This window comes from Ascaphus truei, chromosome 16 (genome assembly GCF_040206685.1).
Source record: "Ascaphus truei isolate aAscTru1 chromosome 16, aAscTru1.hap1, whole genome shotgun sequence".
NCBI classification, from domain to species: Eukaryota; Metazoa; Chordata; class Amphibia; order Anura; family Ascaphidae; genus Ascaphus; species Ascaphus truei.
In genome coordinates this window covers 34,538,994-34,558,635 of record NC_134498.1, presented here as the reverse complement: position 1 = coordinate 34,558,635, position 19,642 = coordinate 34,538,994, and the positions used below count along the sequence as shown (strand labels likewise).

Genomic DNA, 19,642 nt, shown 5'->3' with positions numbered 1-19,642 from the left:
TAGTCACAGATTTTCCTTGGCAAGCAGTCTACAACCGGCAGTTGCACCTGTACATTGCACTATTACAGTCATTTCCAGACAAAAATCATCAAATATACGCCAGAGAGCCAACGAGTGTACAACATGTACAGCTAATCCTAGGACAAGTAAGTACAGAAACAGCTGTTGCACGTAAAAATTGTGTAGTGCAGCAAACAAAGGTTCTAGGCATATAAAAGGGGCAAACCCAATGGGTGCAAGTGTTTCAAGGGTATGGGTATCTCTACCTGGTGTGTACTGTATTTTTGTATGATGATGATGATGATGATGATGATGATGATTTGCTCTTTTAAAACAACTTTTTGCAGATTGAGTTGTTTGGAGTGTTCAGTATCTCTGATTCATTTACACCCAATGGGTGCTTATTTGCATAATCTGACTGTGTTCATATTTTTTTTTTTAGATAGGTAACTAGGCGCTGAGCCTGGAAGGGACACACCCAGAGGACACTGGAGAAATGTAGATGCATACAAACAATCTCAAATGTAGACACATTGCAATGCAAGAGCTTAAAACTAAGGGACTCAAACATGGAAATGCAGAAGGAAATTTCTGTCTGTAAGAAAGATGATCAACTAAACCAAAGAGCTTTTTTGTTTCCAGATGTTTAACACGTTTTTTTATTTTCTTCTAGGTGTTGGTATCACTATGGTTCTTATTACAGCATTAGTTTCCATTTATTACAATGTCATTATCGCCTACAGTTTATATTACCTGTTCGCCTCATTTCAAAGCATATTACCCTGGTCCGACTGCTTTGAATGGGCAAATGAGAAGTGCAGCAAAACGCCCCGAGGTATGTTTTAAAGCACACTTTTTAAAAAAAAACATTTATATTAATATCTTCTAAATGTGAAAATAATACAAGTAAACAAATTGATTCTTAGAAGCAAATAATACAGACTGATAGTACAAATGCATCACATTGTTTTGTTATTTCAATTGAATTGATAGTCTACTGGTGCTGGTCTTATTTTTTCTTTATTTAACCAAAATGTATTGAATATGTATACCTGTATGTGTTTGTCTTAAAGGAGCAAATCAAGCCGCTTTTTATTTTCTTATTTTCCTACATAGGATTGAAGCAGGGGGGTCTCCGGAGCTGAACCCCACTAATTTCAGTTTCGGGGACCCCCTGCTTCCCGAGATACTTACCTCCGAAGGGGGTGCCGGTGTGACCTGCAAGTTTAAAGATCCCATTTCACGTGGGCCAATAGGAAACCACATCGGATGATGTCACGGCTTCCTATTGGGCCGCAGGGTGCGGGAGTTTTGAATAGTGACAATTACGTGAACCATGGTAGCAGAGTGGCTACCGGCACCCCCTATGGAAGTAAGTATTTCCGGTGTCGACATCAGCTTGGATTACCTTGTCTCAGGGTGCTGGATGTGGTCGGCTGGGTGATGAGCATGATGGGCGCCAGGAGTTTTTATAGTACAACTTCAATCTTTAGTCATGTTCCCTGGCATGGGAACACCTCACTCATATATACAATAAGGCTGCCATAGTTGTACATTGTTTCTTCCATGCAGGTATCACTCTTGACAAAGTTCTTCCCTGGGTGTCTTCTCTTAATACTCCCTGAGAGGTGCATAAACCTGTTACTGTGAGAAGTCCTTTTACGGGACTGAGCCTCCTTTGTTAGCAACATCCATGCGATCCTGCTTTTTTCAGGCCCCTCCTGAGATTCTGTTGCGGTTACTATTATCCCCCCGCCTAGGTGTGGAATTGCCACTCTCTCACGAGCTATAGATTCTGTATTTGGGGATCCGCTGAGGGGGCTGATTCCATTACATCCCAGAGTCCTCTCTAGATGGCCCCCTGTGGCAGGCCTGCATTCCCTGTCTGAGACCTGCATATTTCTTCTGACCATTGTGTAGGGCAGGGGTGCGCAAACTGGGGGGGCGTGAGATTTTTTTAGGGGGGGGAGCGGGGGTTGCAGAGGCCCCGCGCTCTTCCCCAAGGCATTTAAATTAAATGCCGGGGGATCGCGTGAGGCCTCTGTAACTTCACTTACCTTGTCTCCACGATGCGTTGCCATGGCAACCTGACATCATGTCACCCTGCGGCGTCATTTGATAAATGGTAAGGAGGGGGGCACGGAGCAAGGAGCAGTGCAGGCAGGGAGGAAAGTTTGCGCACCCCTGGTGTAGGATACCTAATAACTAGGGCACTGTCCCTGTTTAAAACACAAAAAAGGGGACCTAGTCTCTCTTATACTTCGAGGAAACTTTCCCCTGCCTCTTCTCCCCAAGGCTCCTGCTCTCCTCTCCTCCTGGAACCTAACCTTCCAGACCTTTTCCTCTCTCTCTCTCTTATACCTACTGTGACACAGTACCCCTGTGTCACCACAGGGTGCGGCCTAGCATCTACTGCTTATTAGTAACTCCTTGTAACAGTAGTATCCTCACAGTATGGGGGGTTACATGTACAATGTAGTAGTATTATATTTCTGCTTTAAACCTTCAGTCTATCATTCTGCGTCTGCACATTATGACATATTTATTCAGTAATCTTTTGCCATAAGACAACTCACAGTCCATTAACTTTAACGGGATGGTGTCTTTTGGCAGAAGACTGCTTAGCAAATATGGACCCTTTTTGTTTCTACTTTATTATTAACACTTAGCATGGTATTTTTTCATGACACAGGTTTCTGCAATGTTACCCTTCCCGATAATAATACTGCCACAATGAACATAACCTGGGTAACAGAAAATAACGTAACCTGCATGGCCAACACCACCACCATGCTTCATGACGTGGATCTTCCAAGCAAGCAGTATTGGGAGTAAGTCAATGTTACATATTTTGGTTCTGGGATAACGTCCCTCATTTTCAGGATTAATTTTTCTGAGCTCTTTAAGCAGCAATCTCTTCAAAATGTTTGCACACAAATGAAGCAGAACAGAACATCTTGAAAATATTCCAGAATTGTACTATTTCTTTTTATATGGCATTAGTTAATTTATACAATCCCCAAAAGAAGTACAAACAAATTGGAATCACAATAAAGGATTTAAAGCTGCAGACTAAGCAATATCCTATGTGTGTATGTTTTTTTTTTTTTTTAATAAATCAGTTCTGTACTATGAGAAAATACTTGTAGCATTTTAAAAAACAACAACTGTGATTGACATTTTAAATGTATTATAATGTAACAAGCATTTTTTGTTTCTATAGCCACCATTTACAATGTCACATCCCCTTCCTCTTCTGAAACAGGCTCTGGTACACCCCCTTTTTGAGCCCTGCCCTCTCTCTAGCAGTGCACCAATTATATCTAGTGATTGCCTGGTCACATAATCTTCCCCGCAAAACTTTGCATCTTGGATCCTCTTCTGCTGCACTGACAGCCATTTAGTGAACCCCAAGTTGAATTTTCGCCGATCAATCACAGGAGAACGGATCGATCGGCAACTTAGCTAATTACTGATCATTGTGTGGATTGTATTGATGCACATATTAAAGGGACAAATTTAAATTAAAAACGGCAGCTTGGATTGCTGCTTTAAAACACTTGTTAAAAGATCTACAAAACATATCTGCTATTTTCTCAACTGACGATTACATTGAGCTACTTTTGTGCTTTTGGTATATACAAGTATTGACTTAGTCATTGGAGTCCCACTAAGCAGGGCCCCAATGAACATTTAATGCCCAGTCTCACTTGACAAAACATACTGTAAAATAGAAATAGTAATAGACAATGAAATCAGTGCTATTAATTGTATACATACAGATGTAGCAAAGCTTACCGTCTTCGATGCCGCCGCCATACGCGGTCATGCCACCGCGGCGATTGCGGCACCGAGGGATTAATGTTGCTGGTGGTCCTATTCAAAAGCATGGATCACAGGCCGCTCCATCACGGCAGACACTTGTTTGTCCGCGACGCCGGGGACTGTAAGTCTTGCTACATCTGTAGCTTTAGGCCTCGTTCAGGGTGCCAGAGACAGGACTCGGAGGGAGGGCGGGAGGGAGGGCGGCAGTTTGCTGGGCGATGTGTGTTCATCCCCAGCAGACTGTTTCAGGAGTTGAGGAGGGGGCGGGCTACACACGGCAGCTTAGGGATCCAAGTTGCAGTCATGAAATCATTCTCAAGAATGATTTCATTGGCTGCCGAGGTCCCAGTAACGCTGCAGCAGCTTCAAAAAACGATTTTTTCGTTTCTTGAAACTGTAGCCAGCTTCAACTCCTGGCTTCGGAGACAGGGCAGCTTCTACCCTGACAACCAGTATTCAATTTGAATACTTTGTGTCCCACGGCAGCTCGCACGGCAGCACGCCCTCCCTCCGAAGCCTGCACCCTGAACGAGGCCTTACTTTGCATATGCAGCTGGTTCTAGAATTCTATGCGCCAATTGCGTTTTTAACACACTATGATACTCAGAAAGTGGGGAAGGTGGGAGGGATGCCGCTTTGAAACTGTTGGTGAATGTGATATTTCTATCCATGCTTGTCTTCAGGAGAGTGACACTTCGTCGCTCAAGTGGTCTTGCCGAGACCGGTGAGGTTGTGTGGTACCTAGCTCTTTGTCTCCTCCTTGCTTGGATTATTGTTGGAGCTGCACTGTTCAAGGGAATTAAGTCTTCTGGAAAGGTACGTTGGAGAAATACACTATATTGGTCTGAAATAGACGCGTCTTTAACATAAATTGCATTCTTCAATCGTCTTTTGTGGCTATTCGAATTGTTACATAGTAGACGAGGTTGAAAAAAGACATACGCCCAACAAACTCAACCTATTCTAAATGTAGATGACAGATACTTTATCCTATATCCGTACTTACAGTATATTGATCCAGAGGAAGGCAAACACAAAACCCCAGTGACATAATCATCCAATGATATCTCATAAGGGGAAAAATTGTAACACAGTGGAGATTTCAGTTCATCCAATGACGTTGCATCATACTTTATTACAGGTGGTTTACTTTACAGCAATATTCCCTTATGTTGTCCTTATCATCCTGCTGGTTCGAGGTGCTACACTGCCAGGGGCATATGAGGGGATTGACTATTATATTGGGATGCAGTCAAACATCACAAAATTAAAGGATGCAGAGGTATGTGCTACATCTCTTTTTTTTCCCCTGTATATTGTCCCATCTGTAGCAGTTTCAGAATTATGATTGGGAATATAGAATTCCATGTGGCAACATCTAGTTCTTCACCAACAATAACAGCAGAAAACATGCACATTCTGAACAGCTGACATGTAGATTATTACAATCTACAACTCCATGTCTTTGCTACTGAATTTATATCCTATCCCCCCCCAAAAAATCAAGCAGTGACCCCCACTGTTACCCTATTGCTCAATAACAGGGCAATATACTGACTACGTATCACTTTTCTGTGAAGCTACTAACTGTAGAACATCTGGTGGGAAGACTTGTGAGCCCCTTTCAAAAGACTTGTAAGTAGAGATGTGTAAAGTCTTTGTACGAATTATGGACACTCACAACGGAAAAAGTTGCAAAGTTATGACATTTCCCTAATAGACGCCAATCACAAATATCTTAATAAAAAAAAGAGACCTTGAAAACAAATGTCTTGACATTGTAACATTTTTTTATTTAACCAACATTTGCTTAGAAAAAAAAAAGAGAAGTGCGCATTTTTGACCCTGCAAATTAACAACTAGCCTTTGATTGAATATTTCAAGGCTTCTCAAATGTCTCGAAAGATTTGAGAGAACGTTCTCGCTCATCTTCATTTCAGGTTTGGAAAGATGCTGCGACTCAAATCTTTTTTTCCCTTTCAACGGCCTGGGGCGGTCTCATAGCTCTTTCATCTTACAATAAATTCCACAATAACTGCTATGGAGACGCTATCATGGTTTGTGTTACAAACTGCCTCACCAGTGTGTTCGCCGGGTTTGCCATCTTTTCTATCCTGGGACATATGGCTTTTGTATCAGAGAAGTTGGTGTCGGACGTGGTAGATTCAGGTACGTTTCACAATTGATATTAATTGATCAAACATAGCTAATTCTAATATATATATAATTTCTAATATATATATATATACATATGTTGTGGTGGGTTCTGGTGTTTGAGTTTGCTGGGATTGTTAGTTTATAGCTAATTCTATGCAGGGTTTTTTAAAGTAGCAATTCCCCCCTACTTAAGTATTGAAGTTCTTTTTAAGACTAAATGGGAACCAGCGGGTCTCCTGAGATAAACTGCACTATTGTCAACTCCGGCGACATCCTGATTTAAGAGAGATCTATCTTTTAATTAATTGTTCCCTTTCGGAAAATCCGAATAGCCATTGGGTCAGCGTCACCCGTACGTAACAGTAGGATGCCCCAACATCATCGGGGCATGACGTTGCAGCTTTATATTGGATGACCTCGATGGACATCTTGATTAATTCTTTCATTCTGCTGACAAAATAAAAGGTACATTTGTCTGGAACCAGAGTTCTGGATCTCAAAGTGGAGATTAGCGGGGGTTCAGCTCCAGAGGATCACCGAGGTTGCCCTTAGAGCACTCGTTTTCCAGGGAAGAATGCTTCGGGACAGCAGGATGTTATCTGTAGTGCAGGGAAATGGAAGAGGAGAACGCCTCCTCTTCCATTTCCGGGTTAAGGGCCGCTGCGATCACAGGATCGTTTGGGGTTAAAGGTGAAACGATCTCCACTTTAAAAAAGTTTCCCCTACACTTTTGTAAATTGGGAGAAATAGGGGAAAGTCCCTTGGAAATCCCTGAACTAGAGCAGCACAGCAAATAGTATTAGGGAGAGGGAGAGAGGGAGAGAGGGAGAGAGGGAGAGAGGGAGAGAGGGAGAGAGGGAGAGAGGGAGAGAGGGAGAGAGGGAGAGAGAGAGAGAGAGAGAGAGAGAGAGAGAGAGAGAGAGAGAGAGAGAGATTCAGACTAGTAATGGATTATAGGAGGAAATAGTGACAATATAATCTCCCTGACACATTGACAAGGTGTAGAACTATAAATGTTCAAATGTATTTGTTGTTTTTTTTGTTGCATTTGTGTTTTCCATTGTTACCAAGAATGTATAGATTAGTTTAAGGTAGCAATCCTCCCCAGAAGCCTAAATTAACTTATCTCATGAGTTTAATTCATATAATGTCAGTATCTTGACTCCCAGACCCCACCTCTCCTGCTCTTTAAAAGAAAATAGTTTGCTAGTGTTAACAAATATGATTCTCTTAATATCTAGCGTCTTCAGTTACCATGGAAACCTTTAGATGGCAATGGGCTTGGAGGGGGGGGGCACTTCATTTTAACCAACGGGCACTTAATATTTGACACGCCTATATCTCCTGAGTGAATAATCAGATGAAACAAATTATTAACGACAAGAGCAAGAAGAGATCTCATAAAGTGAGTTAAAAGCCCCAAATGTCGATCGGCACAGACTGCTGCGTTAATATTTGGTCTTTATCTTTTAGGTTTCGGTCTGGCGTTTATTGCTTACCCCGAGGCTTTGTCACAGTTGCCAATTTCTCCTCTTTGGTCTATCCTGTTTTTCTGTATGCTTCTGACCTTGGGTCTTGACTCTCAGTTTGCATTGATAGGTAAGGGTAGAGTATAACATTTCTTGAAAGCATATATATGTAATAATCACTTAAAGGGGCAATTCCTGCTGTTTCTTTTTTTTCTTCTCATTTTCTAATACAGGTTTGAAGCAGGGGGTCCCCGGAGCTGAACCCTGTTAATTTCAGATGGGGGACCCCCTGCTTCCAGAGATTCTTACCTCCGGAGGGGGTTCTGTTATCTCCTACAGTTTTCTGCCGTTTAAAGCCCCCATCACATAGGCAAATAGGAAGCTGCACTGGATGACATTGCAGCTTCCTATTGTTACTATGTAAAGAATAAGATGACCTCTTTGCTATGTAAATACTGTTTTACAAGGTTTTCTCTTCAGACTCATCTTGCCCATGTAAAGTACAGGACATACTGTATGTTCTAACATTGGAATCTACAGTTATTCAATATGCTGCAAAATGTAGCTGAGATTGTACAAGATTAAATGAATACTTCAATAGTAAGTGATAAAAAAATTTATTTGGACTGGCAGAATATTTTGTATAGGCAAACTTTCAAGAACAATGCTCTATTGCAAGGGTGGGCAAAGTTGTCCCCCCCTGCGCCCCCTGCCTGCTCTCCTCCCCTGCTCTCAATAATCCCCCCACCTTGCTCGGCTCTGGCGTCAAATGACGCTGTGCATCACGGTGCCATGGCAAAGCAGCGTCACGTGACCCCGCGGCGTCATTTGAGGCCAGGTTACCATGGCGACACGTCGCCGAAGACACCCCCAAACCATCTGCATCAAGGTAGGAGAAGTTACAAGGGCCTCGCAGTCCCCCAGCATTTAATTTAAATGCCTTGGGGGAGAGTGCGGGACCTCTGCAGCTGCCGCGCCCCTCCGTTTGCGCACCCCTGCTCTATTGCTCCCAAAAGCTTGTCTTTAAAATATATTTTGTCAGTCCACATTTAAAAAAAGTCATCACCTGCTATTGAAGTAGTCAGTTATTCATCAAACTGTAATTATAAATATATTTACCAACCCATTACTAAAAAAAACAATATATAATCTTTGCTCAACTGCTCTTCTCTTACTAGACTGTATATTCAGCTTGTTACCCGTTACGCCGCGGGGTCTCTATGTAATAAATATATCTTTGTATGTATATATTTGTTAATTTATTTGGTCAACAAACTATATTAAATATAGCACTGTTATTTAGATGTATGTCACATTGTGGGAGAAAAAGAAAAGTATACTGCATATGTACTGTGAGTTAATCTAAATATCTCCAACTACGGAAATCTGTAAAACATAGGCATTTTAGATGAACCTGGACAATGGTATAAATAAGCTTACCTTATCTATGGAGATATGTATTTATGGTTTTCTTTTGCTGTATAAAAGTAATTAACAATTGATTGATCTGCGCTCCCTACAGAAACTATCATAACATCCATCCAAGATGCATTTCCACATGTTATGAAAAGGATCCGTGTCCCTATCACTATTGGCTGCTGTGTGGTCTTCTTTCTTCTAGGACTTGTCTGTGTTACTCAGGTATATTTACCATCTCGTTGGATTCTCCAAGTCTATAGTAACTTGGCAATTTTCATTGTTAGTGCAAATTTCCTCTCGTGCATCTTTATTCTTTTGAAAAGAGATATTAATATAGAAAGGCTCAGAATCATGTGTCCTGTTAAAATGACTTCTTAGAAGATGCAACACATGAGTTCTAGGTCTATGGGTAGGGGTTGTTAAGGCATTAGTAGGCATATGGAAAAGTAGAGATGTGAGAAGCTTTCAACCGAGTTCACAAACCATTGGCCCTTTGTTATCGGGAAAGGAGTTGTGAATCAGTCAGAGGTGAGCTCAAAATTCGCTGAGCATTGCAATTAAAAATGCTAAGTCCCATCCAGTGGCTGGAATCTGGGTTATGCTACAGTAGAGAGGAGACATTGCTTGGCACGTCACTCGCGAATTGTGACGGAGTGGTCATTCATTGGCGAAGCAACCAATTGAAAATGGGTGATTTCTGAGAAACGTGTAGCCCTTTAAGGTTCTGATAACTGGATTGCCAGGAAACCATTTTGGTTAAAAAAACCCTGGCTACAATATTTATTTACAGGCATACCCCGGTTTAAGTACACTCACTTTAAGTACACTCGCGAGTAAGTACATCTCGCTCAATAGGCAAACGGCAGCTCACGCATGCGCCAGTCAGCACGTCCTGAACAGCAATACCGGCTCCCTACCTGTACCAAAGCTGTGCGCAAGTGGGGAGACTATAGAGCCTGTTATAAATGCCTTATTTACATCAGTTATGCACGTATATGACGATTGCAGTACAGTACATGCATCAATAAGTGGGAAAAAGGTAGTGCTTCACTTTAAGTACATTTTCGCTTTACATACATGCTCCGGTCCCATTGCGTACGTTAATGTGGGGTATGCCTGTATTTATTTATTTATAACATGTTTTACCAGGAAGTAATACATTGAGAGTCACCTCTCGTTTTCAGGTATGTCCTGGGCACAGAGTTATGATGACACATACATGGTTACATTAAGTGAGCAGGGTTATACATTATATACAAGACATTGCATGCACAGTTAAAGATAATACATGTTATAGGCGTATGTAACAGTTACAGACCAGATTAATATGTGAGACAGCTTTAGTTTTGAAAGAATTTAGACTGGTGGCGGCTGTGAGAGTCTCCGGTAGGTTGTTCCAATACTGAAACATCAAATGGCCTTGCTGACATGGCATTGATTTATATATTTTACTTACAGCCATCTAGTGTCCCACATAGTGAAAATATTTGGTCCACATACAGAGACGGATATAAACAGCACTTGTACTTTTTATCTTGCTTATGATGAATGCATGTTATGCTCAAATAACACCGACATTATCCCCATAATGTTTTCTAAAGTCAGGAATTTACTGGGTTAACCTGATTGATTATTTCTGTGGTGGATGGGCGCTCCTCTTTGCTGCTGTGTTGGAATTGGTGGGAATCAGCTGGATTTATGGTAAGCCGTTTATACACAAAATAAGACACTCTTGGAATCCAGATAAATGCATCGAAAATGTTCTAGTTCCTTATGTGCTCATGGCAGCATATGCTATAACCATGCCCCATATCATTAACCATGATTGTGTCACAAAAGCGGACCCGCTGTTTACATACAATAGTAGGTTAGGAGGAAAAGATAAAAAAAAGTTTCATTTTTGATCATCCGATGGTGATAAAAGGTGTATTTATCCTGATATCAAAAAGTGCTCAGATTTCACATTGCAGGTGCACAATGGATATACACTGTAAAACCATTTTTTCAGCAAACATCTAGAACAGTGTTTTTCAACAGGGGTTCATAGGGCTTCCTTAAAGGGTTCCTTGCTATTTTCAGGTCATTTTAAAATTTTACCAAATACAGAAGAATTTACAATGCATCTGATCTCAGACGCGCTTTTAGAGACGACTGGGGTTCCTAACAATGCATCTTATCTCAGACGCGCTATTAGACAGGGTTGGGGATCCTTACAATGCATCAGACAGGGTTGGGGATCCTTACAATGCATCTGATCTTAGACGCGCTATTAGAGAGGGTTGGGGTTCCTTACAATGCATCAGATCTCAGTTGCGCTATTAGAGAGGGTTGGGGATCCTTACAATGCATCTGATCTCAGTCGTGCTATTAGAGAGGGTTGGGGTTCCTTACAATGCATCTGATCTCAGACGCGCTATTAGAGAGGGTTGGGGTTCCTTACAATGCATCTGATCTCAGACGCGCTATTAGAGAGGGTTGGGGTTTCCTTACAATGCATCTGATCTCAGACGCGCTATTAGAGAGGGTTGGGGTTCTTCAGAATTTCACAATATTATTATGGGGTTCCTTAACCCAAAAAAGGTAAAAAAAAAAATACTGATGTAAAAACAATGTTCTAGAGCAGGCCTGCACAACTCGTAAAGCGAGAAGGGCCGAAATGCTCCAAGGAAAAAAAATTTGGGCCGCACGGGTAAAATCATCATCATCATCATCCTCATATCTCCCCCAGAACCCCTCACTATCAACCTTTGCGATACTCCCCATCTATCTCTCATACCCCCATTTCTCCCCCTCACCCACACACATAATACCCCCCTGCACACCACACACATAATACCCCCCTGCACACCACACACATAATACCCCCCTGCACACCACACACATAATACCCCCCTGCACACCACACACATCCCACCCCCCCTGTACCTCACATCCTTTTACCCCCTGCACCTCACACCACTCTCCCCCCCTGCACCTCACACCACTCTCCCCCCCTGCACCTCACACCACTCTCCCCCCCTGCACCTCACACAACTCTCCCCCCCCCTGCACCTCACACGACTTTCCCCCCCTGCACCTCACACCACTCTCCCCCCCTGCACCTCACACCACTCTCCCCCCCTGCACCTCACACCACTCTCCCCCCCTGCACCTCACACCACTCTCCCCCCTGCACCTCACACCACTCTCCCCCCTGCACCTCACACCACTCTCCCCCCCTGCACCTCACACCACTCTCCCCCCCTGCACCTCACACCACTCTCCCCCCCCTGCACCTCACACCACTCTCCCCCCCTGCACCTCACACCACTCTCCCCCCCTGCACCTCACACCACTCTCCCCCCTGCACCTCACACCACTCTCCCCCCTGCACCTCACACCACTCTCCCCCCCTGCACCTCACACCACTCTCCCCCCCTGCACCTCACACCACTCTCCCCCCCCTGCACCTCACACCACTCTCCCCCCCTGCAGCTCACACCACTCTCCCCCCCCCCCTGCACCTCACACAACTCTCCCCCCCTGCACCGTATGTTGTGCAGATCTGTTCTGGAGGATAACAAGGTTAATGTGAAACAACACTTCTGTTTTTACTGAAAGGCCACCAGATGGCGACATCAGATTTTCTTTCCCACATCCTCGGACGGACCTGTATTATACAAACTTTCAGTTGCATATTCTGCCATTTTTCCATTGTTATTTTTCCAATGTCTACAGTATGTGCGATTGAAAACCATATTCAGCACAATGTTTTTTTTTAACATGTATCTCAACTCTTCTCTTAACAGAAGAGGTATATCTGTATATATCCGTCTCTTTCTCCGCAGTTTCTGTCTCCTTTATGTTTTTAGTTACAGTATAGTATGGAAGCAGGGGGTCTCCGGAGCTGGACTGCGTTAATTTCAGCCCCAAGGACCCCCTGCTTTCCGAGATACTAACCTCTGCAGTGGGTACCGGTATCTATGTAGGTAACAGCTCCGAAGGGGATTGCTGCGGCTAGCATAATGGCGGCTTTAAATGTCCCCCCCATCTTGCAGGCCAATAGGAAGCCGTGACTTCACCCATGGCAGCTTCCTATTGGCCCGTGTGACGCGGTAGGTTTAAACCTGGAGATACAGGCACCCCCCTTCGGAGATGCATATCTCAGGAATCGTGGTCCCCGGAGCTGAAATGAACGTGGTTCAGCTCCAGAGCCCCCGCTTCAATCCTGTCGCTGGAGCGCTGCTTTACGCCTTGAAACGTTCTTTCCAGCATATTCCTATTTCTCTTACACTATCAAAACTTGCTATTTCCGCCATCTCTACTTTTTCCTTCTTTAGCAAATGGATCAATGACGTTGAGGTCAATTTCTGTTCCCTAACAGGTGTCAACCGGTTCATCAAGGACATCGAAATGATGATTGGAAAGAAACACTGGCTCTTCTGGCTGTGGTGGAGACTTTGTTGGGGTTTTATTTCACCATTGCTATTGACAGTAAGTTGTGCTTTATCTATGGTTGTTCCATAGTGGGCCACCAAGTTTTATGCGGAGGTCTTTTTGGTTCTGGGAAAGGGCTCTTGTGTGTCAGTGTGTGTGTGTGTGTGTGTGTGTGTGTGTGTGTGTGTGTGTGTGTGTGTGTGTGTGTGTGTGTGTGTGTGTGTGTGTGTCACTGACGGTGTGTGTGTCACTGACGGTGTGTGTGTCACTGACTGTGTATGTGTGTCACTGACTGTGTGGGTGTGTCACTGACGGTGTGGGTGTGTCACTGACGGTGTGGGTGTGTCACTGACGGTGTGTGTGTGTCACTGACGGTGTGTGTGTGTCACTGACTGTGTGTGTGTCACTGACTGTGTGTGTGTGTCACTGTCTGTGTGTGTGTGTCACTGACTGTGTGTCTGTGTCACTGACTGTGTGTCTGTGTCACTGACTGTGTGTCTGTGTCACTGTGTGTCTGTGTCACTGTCTGTCTGTGTCACTGTCTGTCTGTGTCACTGTCTGTCTGTGTCACTGTCTGTCTGTGTCACTGTCTGTGTGTGCACGTCACTGTATGTGTTTGTGCGTGTGTCACTGTGTGAGTGTGTGTGTGTCACTGTGTGTGCGCGTATATTGGGGAGAGAGGTTAAGGGGGGGGAGGGGAGAAAAATACATGGGAGTGGGAGAGGTGGCGTGTCAGAGGGAAAGGGGGGAAAGAAAGGGTGACGGGGGAGTGTAAGAAGGGGGTTAGCGAGTGAGGAGGTGTGTGAGAAAGGGGGAGTGTAAGAGAAAATGGGGGGGGGCTCTCGCAAGGCCGCCGACACGTAGGGGGGGTAGGGGGTGGAAACGTTAGTCCTGGACTCCGGGAAAGCTGTCTGCGGCCCAGCAGGACACACACAGCCTCAAATTACAAATGGTATTTTACAATAAAAACAAATTAAATGTATTCAACAAATAGATTAAAGGGAAAAGTCTATGAAAAAAAAGGAAACAAACTAAGAATCACCAAAGAACACACGCCAGCAATATAAATACTTGTATATGTGAAAGAAAATGGCGCAGGAAGGTCGATGGTCTGAAGATATCCTCTGCTATTTTTGTTCTTTATTATTAATAATTTTTAATAAAACATCTTTTTTTATATACTACAGTTTAACAATATCATATGAAAGGATGTATTAATAAGCGCCAGATATTCAAGTAATAATCCCCTCAGATCGGCCAATCAGGGTGGAGGAAACTGCATAGTCCCCTAGCAACTCTCTCGGGGAGATCGGGGAAATTCCACGGCTCCTCTCACGGAACCCTAGGGTGCCACGGAACCCTAGGGTGCCGCGGAACCCCGGTTGGGAAACTGCTCTAGAAGTTATTTAGTGTTAGCTCTGCTGTGCTATCTTTAAACTGTACTCTTTTTTTGCATTCTTATTTATTTTTATAGGCTATTCTCTTGTGGTCCCTAATTACATTTGAGGCACCAACATTTGGCTCCATTGTGTACCCGTACTGGGGTACAGCACTTGGCTGGTGTATGATTTGCTTCTGCCTTATCTGGATTCCGATTGTAGCAATCCTGAAAATTATATCTGCCAAAGGAAACTTGCTGCAAGTAAGTGAATTAGAACGATATAGGGCCATGGGCAAGGGTATTCGTTACCCTAGGTGAACTTTCACCCCCCAATCCCCCCACACTACTACTATCTCACCCCCTCCCACACCCCTCACGCTCCTCCCCAATGACTTCCCCTCCTCCTCTTCCACAATCACCCCACTTCACCTCCTCAATCACCTCCACTCCTCCATCACTGCCCTCCTTCTCTTCCTCTCTCACCCCCCTCCTTTTCCTCTTCTGCCCTCCATCACTGCCCTGCTTCTCCTCCTCTCTCGCTCATGTCCCACCTCCTCTTCCTCCCAACCCCCTCCTCCTCCTCCTCCTCCTCCTCTTTTGCTCACCCACTTCTCCTCTTCCTCTCTCACCCACTTCTTCTCCTCTTCCTCCCTCACCCCCCTCCTTCTCCTCTTCTTGTCTCACACCCTCCTACTCTCACCACCTCCACCTCCTCCTCCTCTCACCTACCTGGCTTCGGTGGTCTGAGCTGGAGACGGCAGAAGCAGAGCAGGGCAGCAGAGGAAGAAGCAGGTGGTGGCGGGAGAAGAGGACTGCGGATCGCAGAAGCAGAGCAGGATGGGTGGGGGAGGAGCTGCGCTGTAGCAGCGGCAGACCCCAGAAGTCAGTGAAGTCTTCTGAGTTGGACCACTGGTGTGCGCTCGTCCCCAGTCATCCTACTCTGCCACCGTTCTCCGCTCCCATGATCTTCCGCCCTCTTCTCCCACTGCCGTCTGCCACCCTCCTCTTCTCCTGCTGCCGCCCACCGTCCTCCTCCTCTCCTGCCGCTGCCTGCCTCCTCTGCTACCGCCGTTGCCCTGTGCTTACTGCCCTCTTCCGCCCCCCCAAAATGTGCCACCTTAGGCGACCGCCTAAGTCGCCTAGTGGTTGCAACGGCCCTGGAAGGATGTATCGAAAATTACACAATAGAATGATAAACATTGCCATTTCTAATTACTGTATATGAGGCCTCGTTCAGGGTGCTGGCTTCGGGGGCAGGGCGTGCTGACGTGCGTACTGCCGTGAGCAACAAAGTATTCAATTTGAATACTTGTTGTCAGGGTAGCTATTGCCCTGCCTCCGAAGCCAGGAGTTGCTGATGACGACAGCTTCAGTAAACGAAAATTTCGTTTCTTGGAGCTGAAGCAGCGTCACAGGGACCAAGGCAGCCAATGAAATCATTCTTCAGAATGATTTCATGACTGCAGCCTGGATACTTTACCCTGCCGTCTGTAGCCCCGCCCCCTCCCCAATGCTGAAAAGTCTGCTGGGGGATAATCACATGTCGCCCAGCAAACTCCCAGCACTGCCTGCCTCCCGCCCTCCGAGTCCTCAGCTGGCAGCCTGAACGAGCCCTAAGACCTTCCGTGATACAGCTTTATCAGCGCATGGCAGACGGAGGAGCCTAAGTACAGTACAAAGTATCCCAAACTGTTTTTCTCTGGTGCTGAATTGGCACACGGAAATCTCATTCTAAATTGCAGTTGTGTGCACCTATATATTAACTTGAAATTTCCCCATCTGCGTCAGCAACCGCAAAAATTATTTTTCTCATTTTGATTCCGGTGCACAGAAATGGACCGTGATAGGTGTACAGATGTTAATTGTATGTACTAAATAATAACGTTTCTGCCCAGAGAAAGTGCGTCAAAATCGTTCGCCACGTTCAACTTGGTGTTAACCCTAAAAAGACTGTTAAAAGCGTTAGCACAGAATTAAGTTGCTATGTATGGATGTTTGTTGCACTAGTTTCATTATATAGGATAACAAAATGTATAATTTTTTTATTTCAAACATTTTTATTGTTTTCTGACAGGGGTACATACACATCACATGGTCGTTTATAGACAGTAAACGTAATTAACACACACATGTAAAAGTGAACAACCCGTAACATCTTAAGGTTGATTGATCGGGTACGGGCGATCTGCCCCTAGTATTTTGTAACCTCCTATGCATTTAGAGTGCCCTATGTAGGTCCCGTCCGGGAGAATTAACAGTTTTAGGAGGATCTTAGATCAGACCCCTTAGATTAGTACTGTAAAGGACAGACAAAGAGAGAGAGGGGGAAAAGAGAGAAGAGCAGAAGAGGGGGGGAGGGAGGGGACAGGAATGGGGGGAGCTAAGGGAACTGGGGGGTTGTTGTCCTCCCCTCCACCTTGTCAAAAGCCCCTGAGTAGACATGAACTCGCCCTCCGAGGGGTCAGGGGTCTAATGCGGAGTCCAACTGAAGCACCCATATCCCATTTTTTAATCTCTTTAATTATAAGGCCACTGTGCCCAAACTTTCTCATATTGTTCAAATTGTATCATTTTAACAGTATGGATATTACAAATACTATCAATAACACACTAATTTGTATTATATATATTATATTTCATTAAATTAATAGTATAAATACTATAAATAAAAATTGTATCAATCAGCTATTCAACAAGAGGTGATGCGTGAAAAATAATTTCAAACAACAAATTATAATGAGGCCTTCACACACGTGACACACATTTTTAAAATGTTTGTATTCTTTTGTAGCGCTGAAATTTTGATGCACAAAAAATTTAGAATACTTGATATGATACAACCTTTTATTGCCTGAGAAGACAGGTCTTTCAATAGATTATCACAGATTGCACTGACAGGGTTAAGAAGGCAAATCAAAAAGCAGCATGCATGGAGAAATGTAGCAAATTCCGTCAAAATATGGTCCAAAAAAACAAACCAAGATTATCAATAGAAACACAACAATATATTATTTTTTCCACTGATAAATCTAATGCTGTTGGGGTTTTGTGCAACATTGTTTCACCAGTTTGGTCATTCCTTTACACTTGCACAGTAAAACAATCCATTACAATATATGACTAACTGAACCTTGCCTTTTCTGTGTCCCATTAAGACATTCAAATCGGCTGCAAACTGGGGACCCGCCCTGAAACAGCATCGTGGAGAACGCTACCAACACATGCCAGGTAGCAGTACAGAAAATGCTGGTGAGGAGATACCCACAGTCAGTGCCGTGACCGGATGTGATAATGACGCTTATCTGTAATCTGAGCTGTTGAACACTGACACTGCTGAAGCAGCAGCAGTAAAGGCCGCGTTCACAGTGGGGACTTTGCGATGCAGCGTGCGCGCGTCCGCATGTGCGCGCCTCTGTCTGCTGTGCAGTGTGATCATCCCCAGCAGACGGAATGATCCAACAAGGCGATATCTAGGAAGGAAACAAGTGCCGAATCATTCAGCTGACTGTGTGAGCCGAGCTGCTGTTGTAAATAAAAATGATATTAGGATTTGTGCTGTGTTTTATTACATTACTTAAGAAAATGAGCCGGAAAGTTGCAAAGAGCCTTCTCGTTAATAACGGAAATTTTATGGTACTAAGTGGGCTTAATGAAGGACATCCAAGCATCAATTGCTGGTGGACCCCGAGGCAAGGTAATAATCAACTACTTTTTCTGGGTATCACAACTACAAAGCAGCCACACCACATACCCTATTCCCTGGAAACATGTCCGACTGAGCGCATTATACCATACTCCGAGTGATATTGGCATGTGGAATAGATGCAGTAATGGCAATAGGTGCGCGGAGAGGCGGGGTGCTGGGGCGGCTGCGTCGTCGCCCTCCTCCTGTCCCTCCTCTACGAATCTTTGATTGGCTGCTGAAGCTGACGTCAGGCTGCTGCAGCCGGAGGTCGCAGATGGAAAAGACTCCCGCGACTGCAGCGGCGTCGACGCCGTACTTTGCAGCCAATGGTAGTTTCAATACTGAACACTACCATTGGCCGCCAGGAATCTGTGACGAACGCGCGCGCACGTCATGTGGCGCGCTGTGTGAGCGGGGCCTAATGGGAGAATTAAGGGTTTTCTGAATGTACCTCTTTCCTAACAGAGGGGGCTACCAATGCAACACATTACCTGTGAAGTACAGTACTGTATAGTGTACAGTACCTAAAAAACATATTTGACTGTAAGAATGATTAAATATTTAAAATATTGTGTAACAAACTTAAAAGAGGACTAGTTATTTTTACATCTACGTTTTTATTTGTGTATATTTAGCATTGAGTTAAAATATATAAGCAACCATGTTTTTGTTAAAATACAGTGAATCTTATGGAAACTCTACTTCCATACTGTTGTCTTTAAGACATACAAGAGGAGTTTCCGGAACACAGTTAATGAATGAGGCATATTTAGCATGCGTCTCCAAGCTTGAATGTATCAAGGCAGCGCTTATTTCTTTTCACCAATGTTTGTGATTTGGGGACGGTTATATTGCAAGAACCATTGTTGGACACAGATGCTACTGGACTGGCTCCAAAGGGATTATCAAAAGACCAAGATGGCAACCAAAAGATGAAATTAGGACATTTGTTGGAGCAACATGGAGAAGAGAGGCTTCCAACCACAGTGTCGGGAAGATTATTGGGGGAGGCCTTCATCTAGTAGTGGGTCAATAATGGCTATGAAGATGATGAGAATAGTCATCTGGGTCCAGTACGTTCACCCATATCCTGTATGTGAACAATCTCTGCTATCCCTATTGATCTATGCAAATGTACAAATGTAGCAAGATTTATTGTCTCTGGCACCAGATAATTATTGCTGTGAGGAGTCCGATCCAGTAGCATGGACCCCCCGCTGCGACGTTGTTGCAGCACTATCTCTGGAGCCGTCATTGTTTGCCTTTTCAGTCTCCGCTCCGGATGCAGTA

General features: G+C 44.3%; 1 protein-coding gene across 1 annotated transcript in view; it reads left to right on the top strand.

Annotated features, from left to right (window-relative positions):
* Positions 1 to 18,240, top strand: part of LOC142467448 (sodium- and chloride-dependent neutral and basic amino acid transporter B(0+)-like) — a 28,363-nt gene extending 10,123 nt beyond the window's left edge. Inside the window, exons 4-14 of the mRNA XM_075573138.1 lie at positions 674 to 835; positions 2,693 to 2,831; positions 4,509 to 4,641; positions 4,967 to 5,107; positions 5,766 to 5,994; positions 7,456 to 7,581; positions 8,974 to 9,092; positions 10,472 to 10,571; positions 13,234 to 13,343; positions 14,761 to 14,928; positions 17,823 to 18,240. Of these exons, the coding sequence (XP_075429253.1) occupies positions 674 to 835; positions 2,693 to 2,831; positions 4,509 to 4,641; positions 4,967 to 5,107; positions 5,766 to 5,994; positions 7,456 to 7,581; positions 8,974 to 9,092; positions 10,472 to 10,571; positions 13,234 to 13,343; positions 14,761 to 14,928; positions 17,823 to 17,975 (1,580 nt within the window). The 3' untranslated portion in view covers positions 17,976 to 18,240. The remainder of the gene's footprint in view (positions 1 to 673; positions 836 to 2,692; positions 2,832 to 4,508; positions 4,642 to 4,966; positions 5,108 to 5,765; positions 5,995 to 7,455; positions 7,582 to 8,973; positions 9,093 to 10,471; positions 10,572 to 13,233; positions 13,344 to 14,760; positions 14,929 to 17,822) is intronic.
* Positions 18,241 to 19,642: the final 1,402 nt, after the last annotated feature.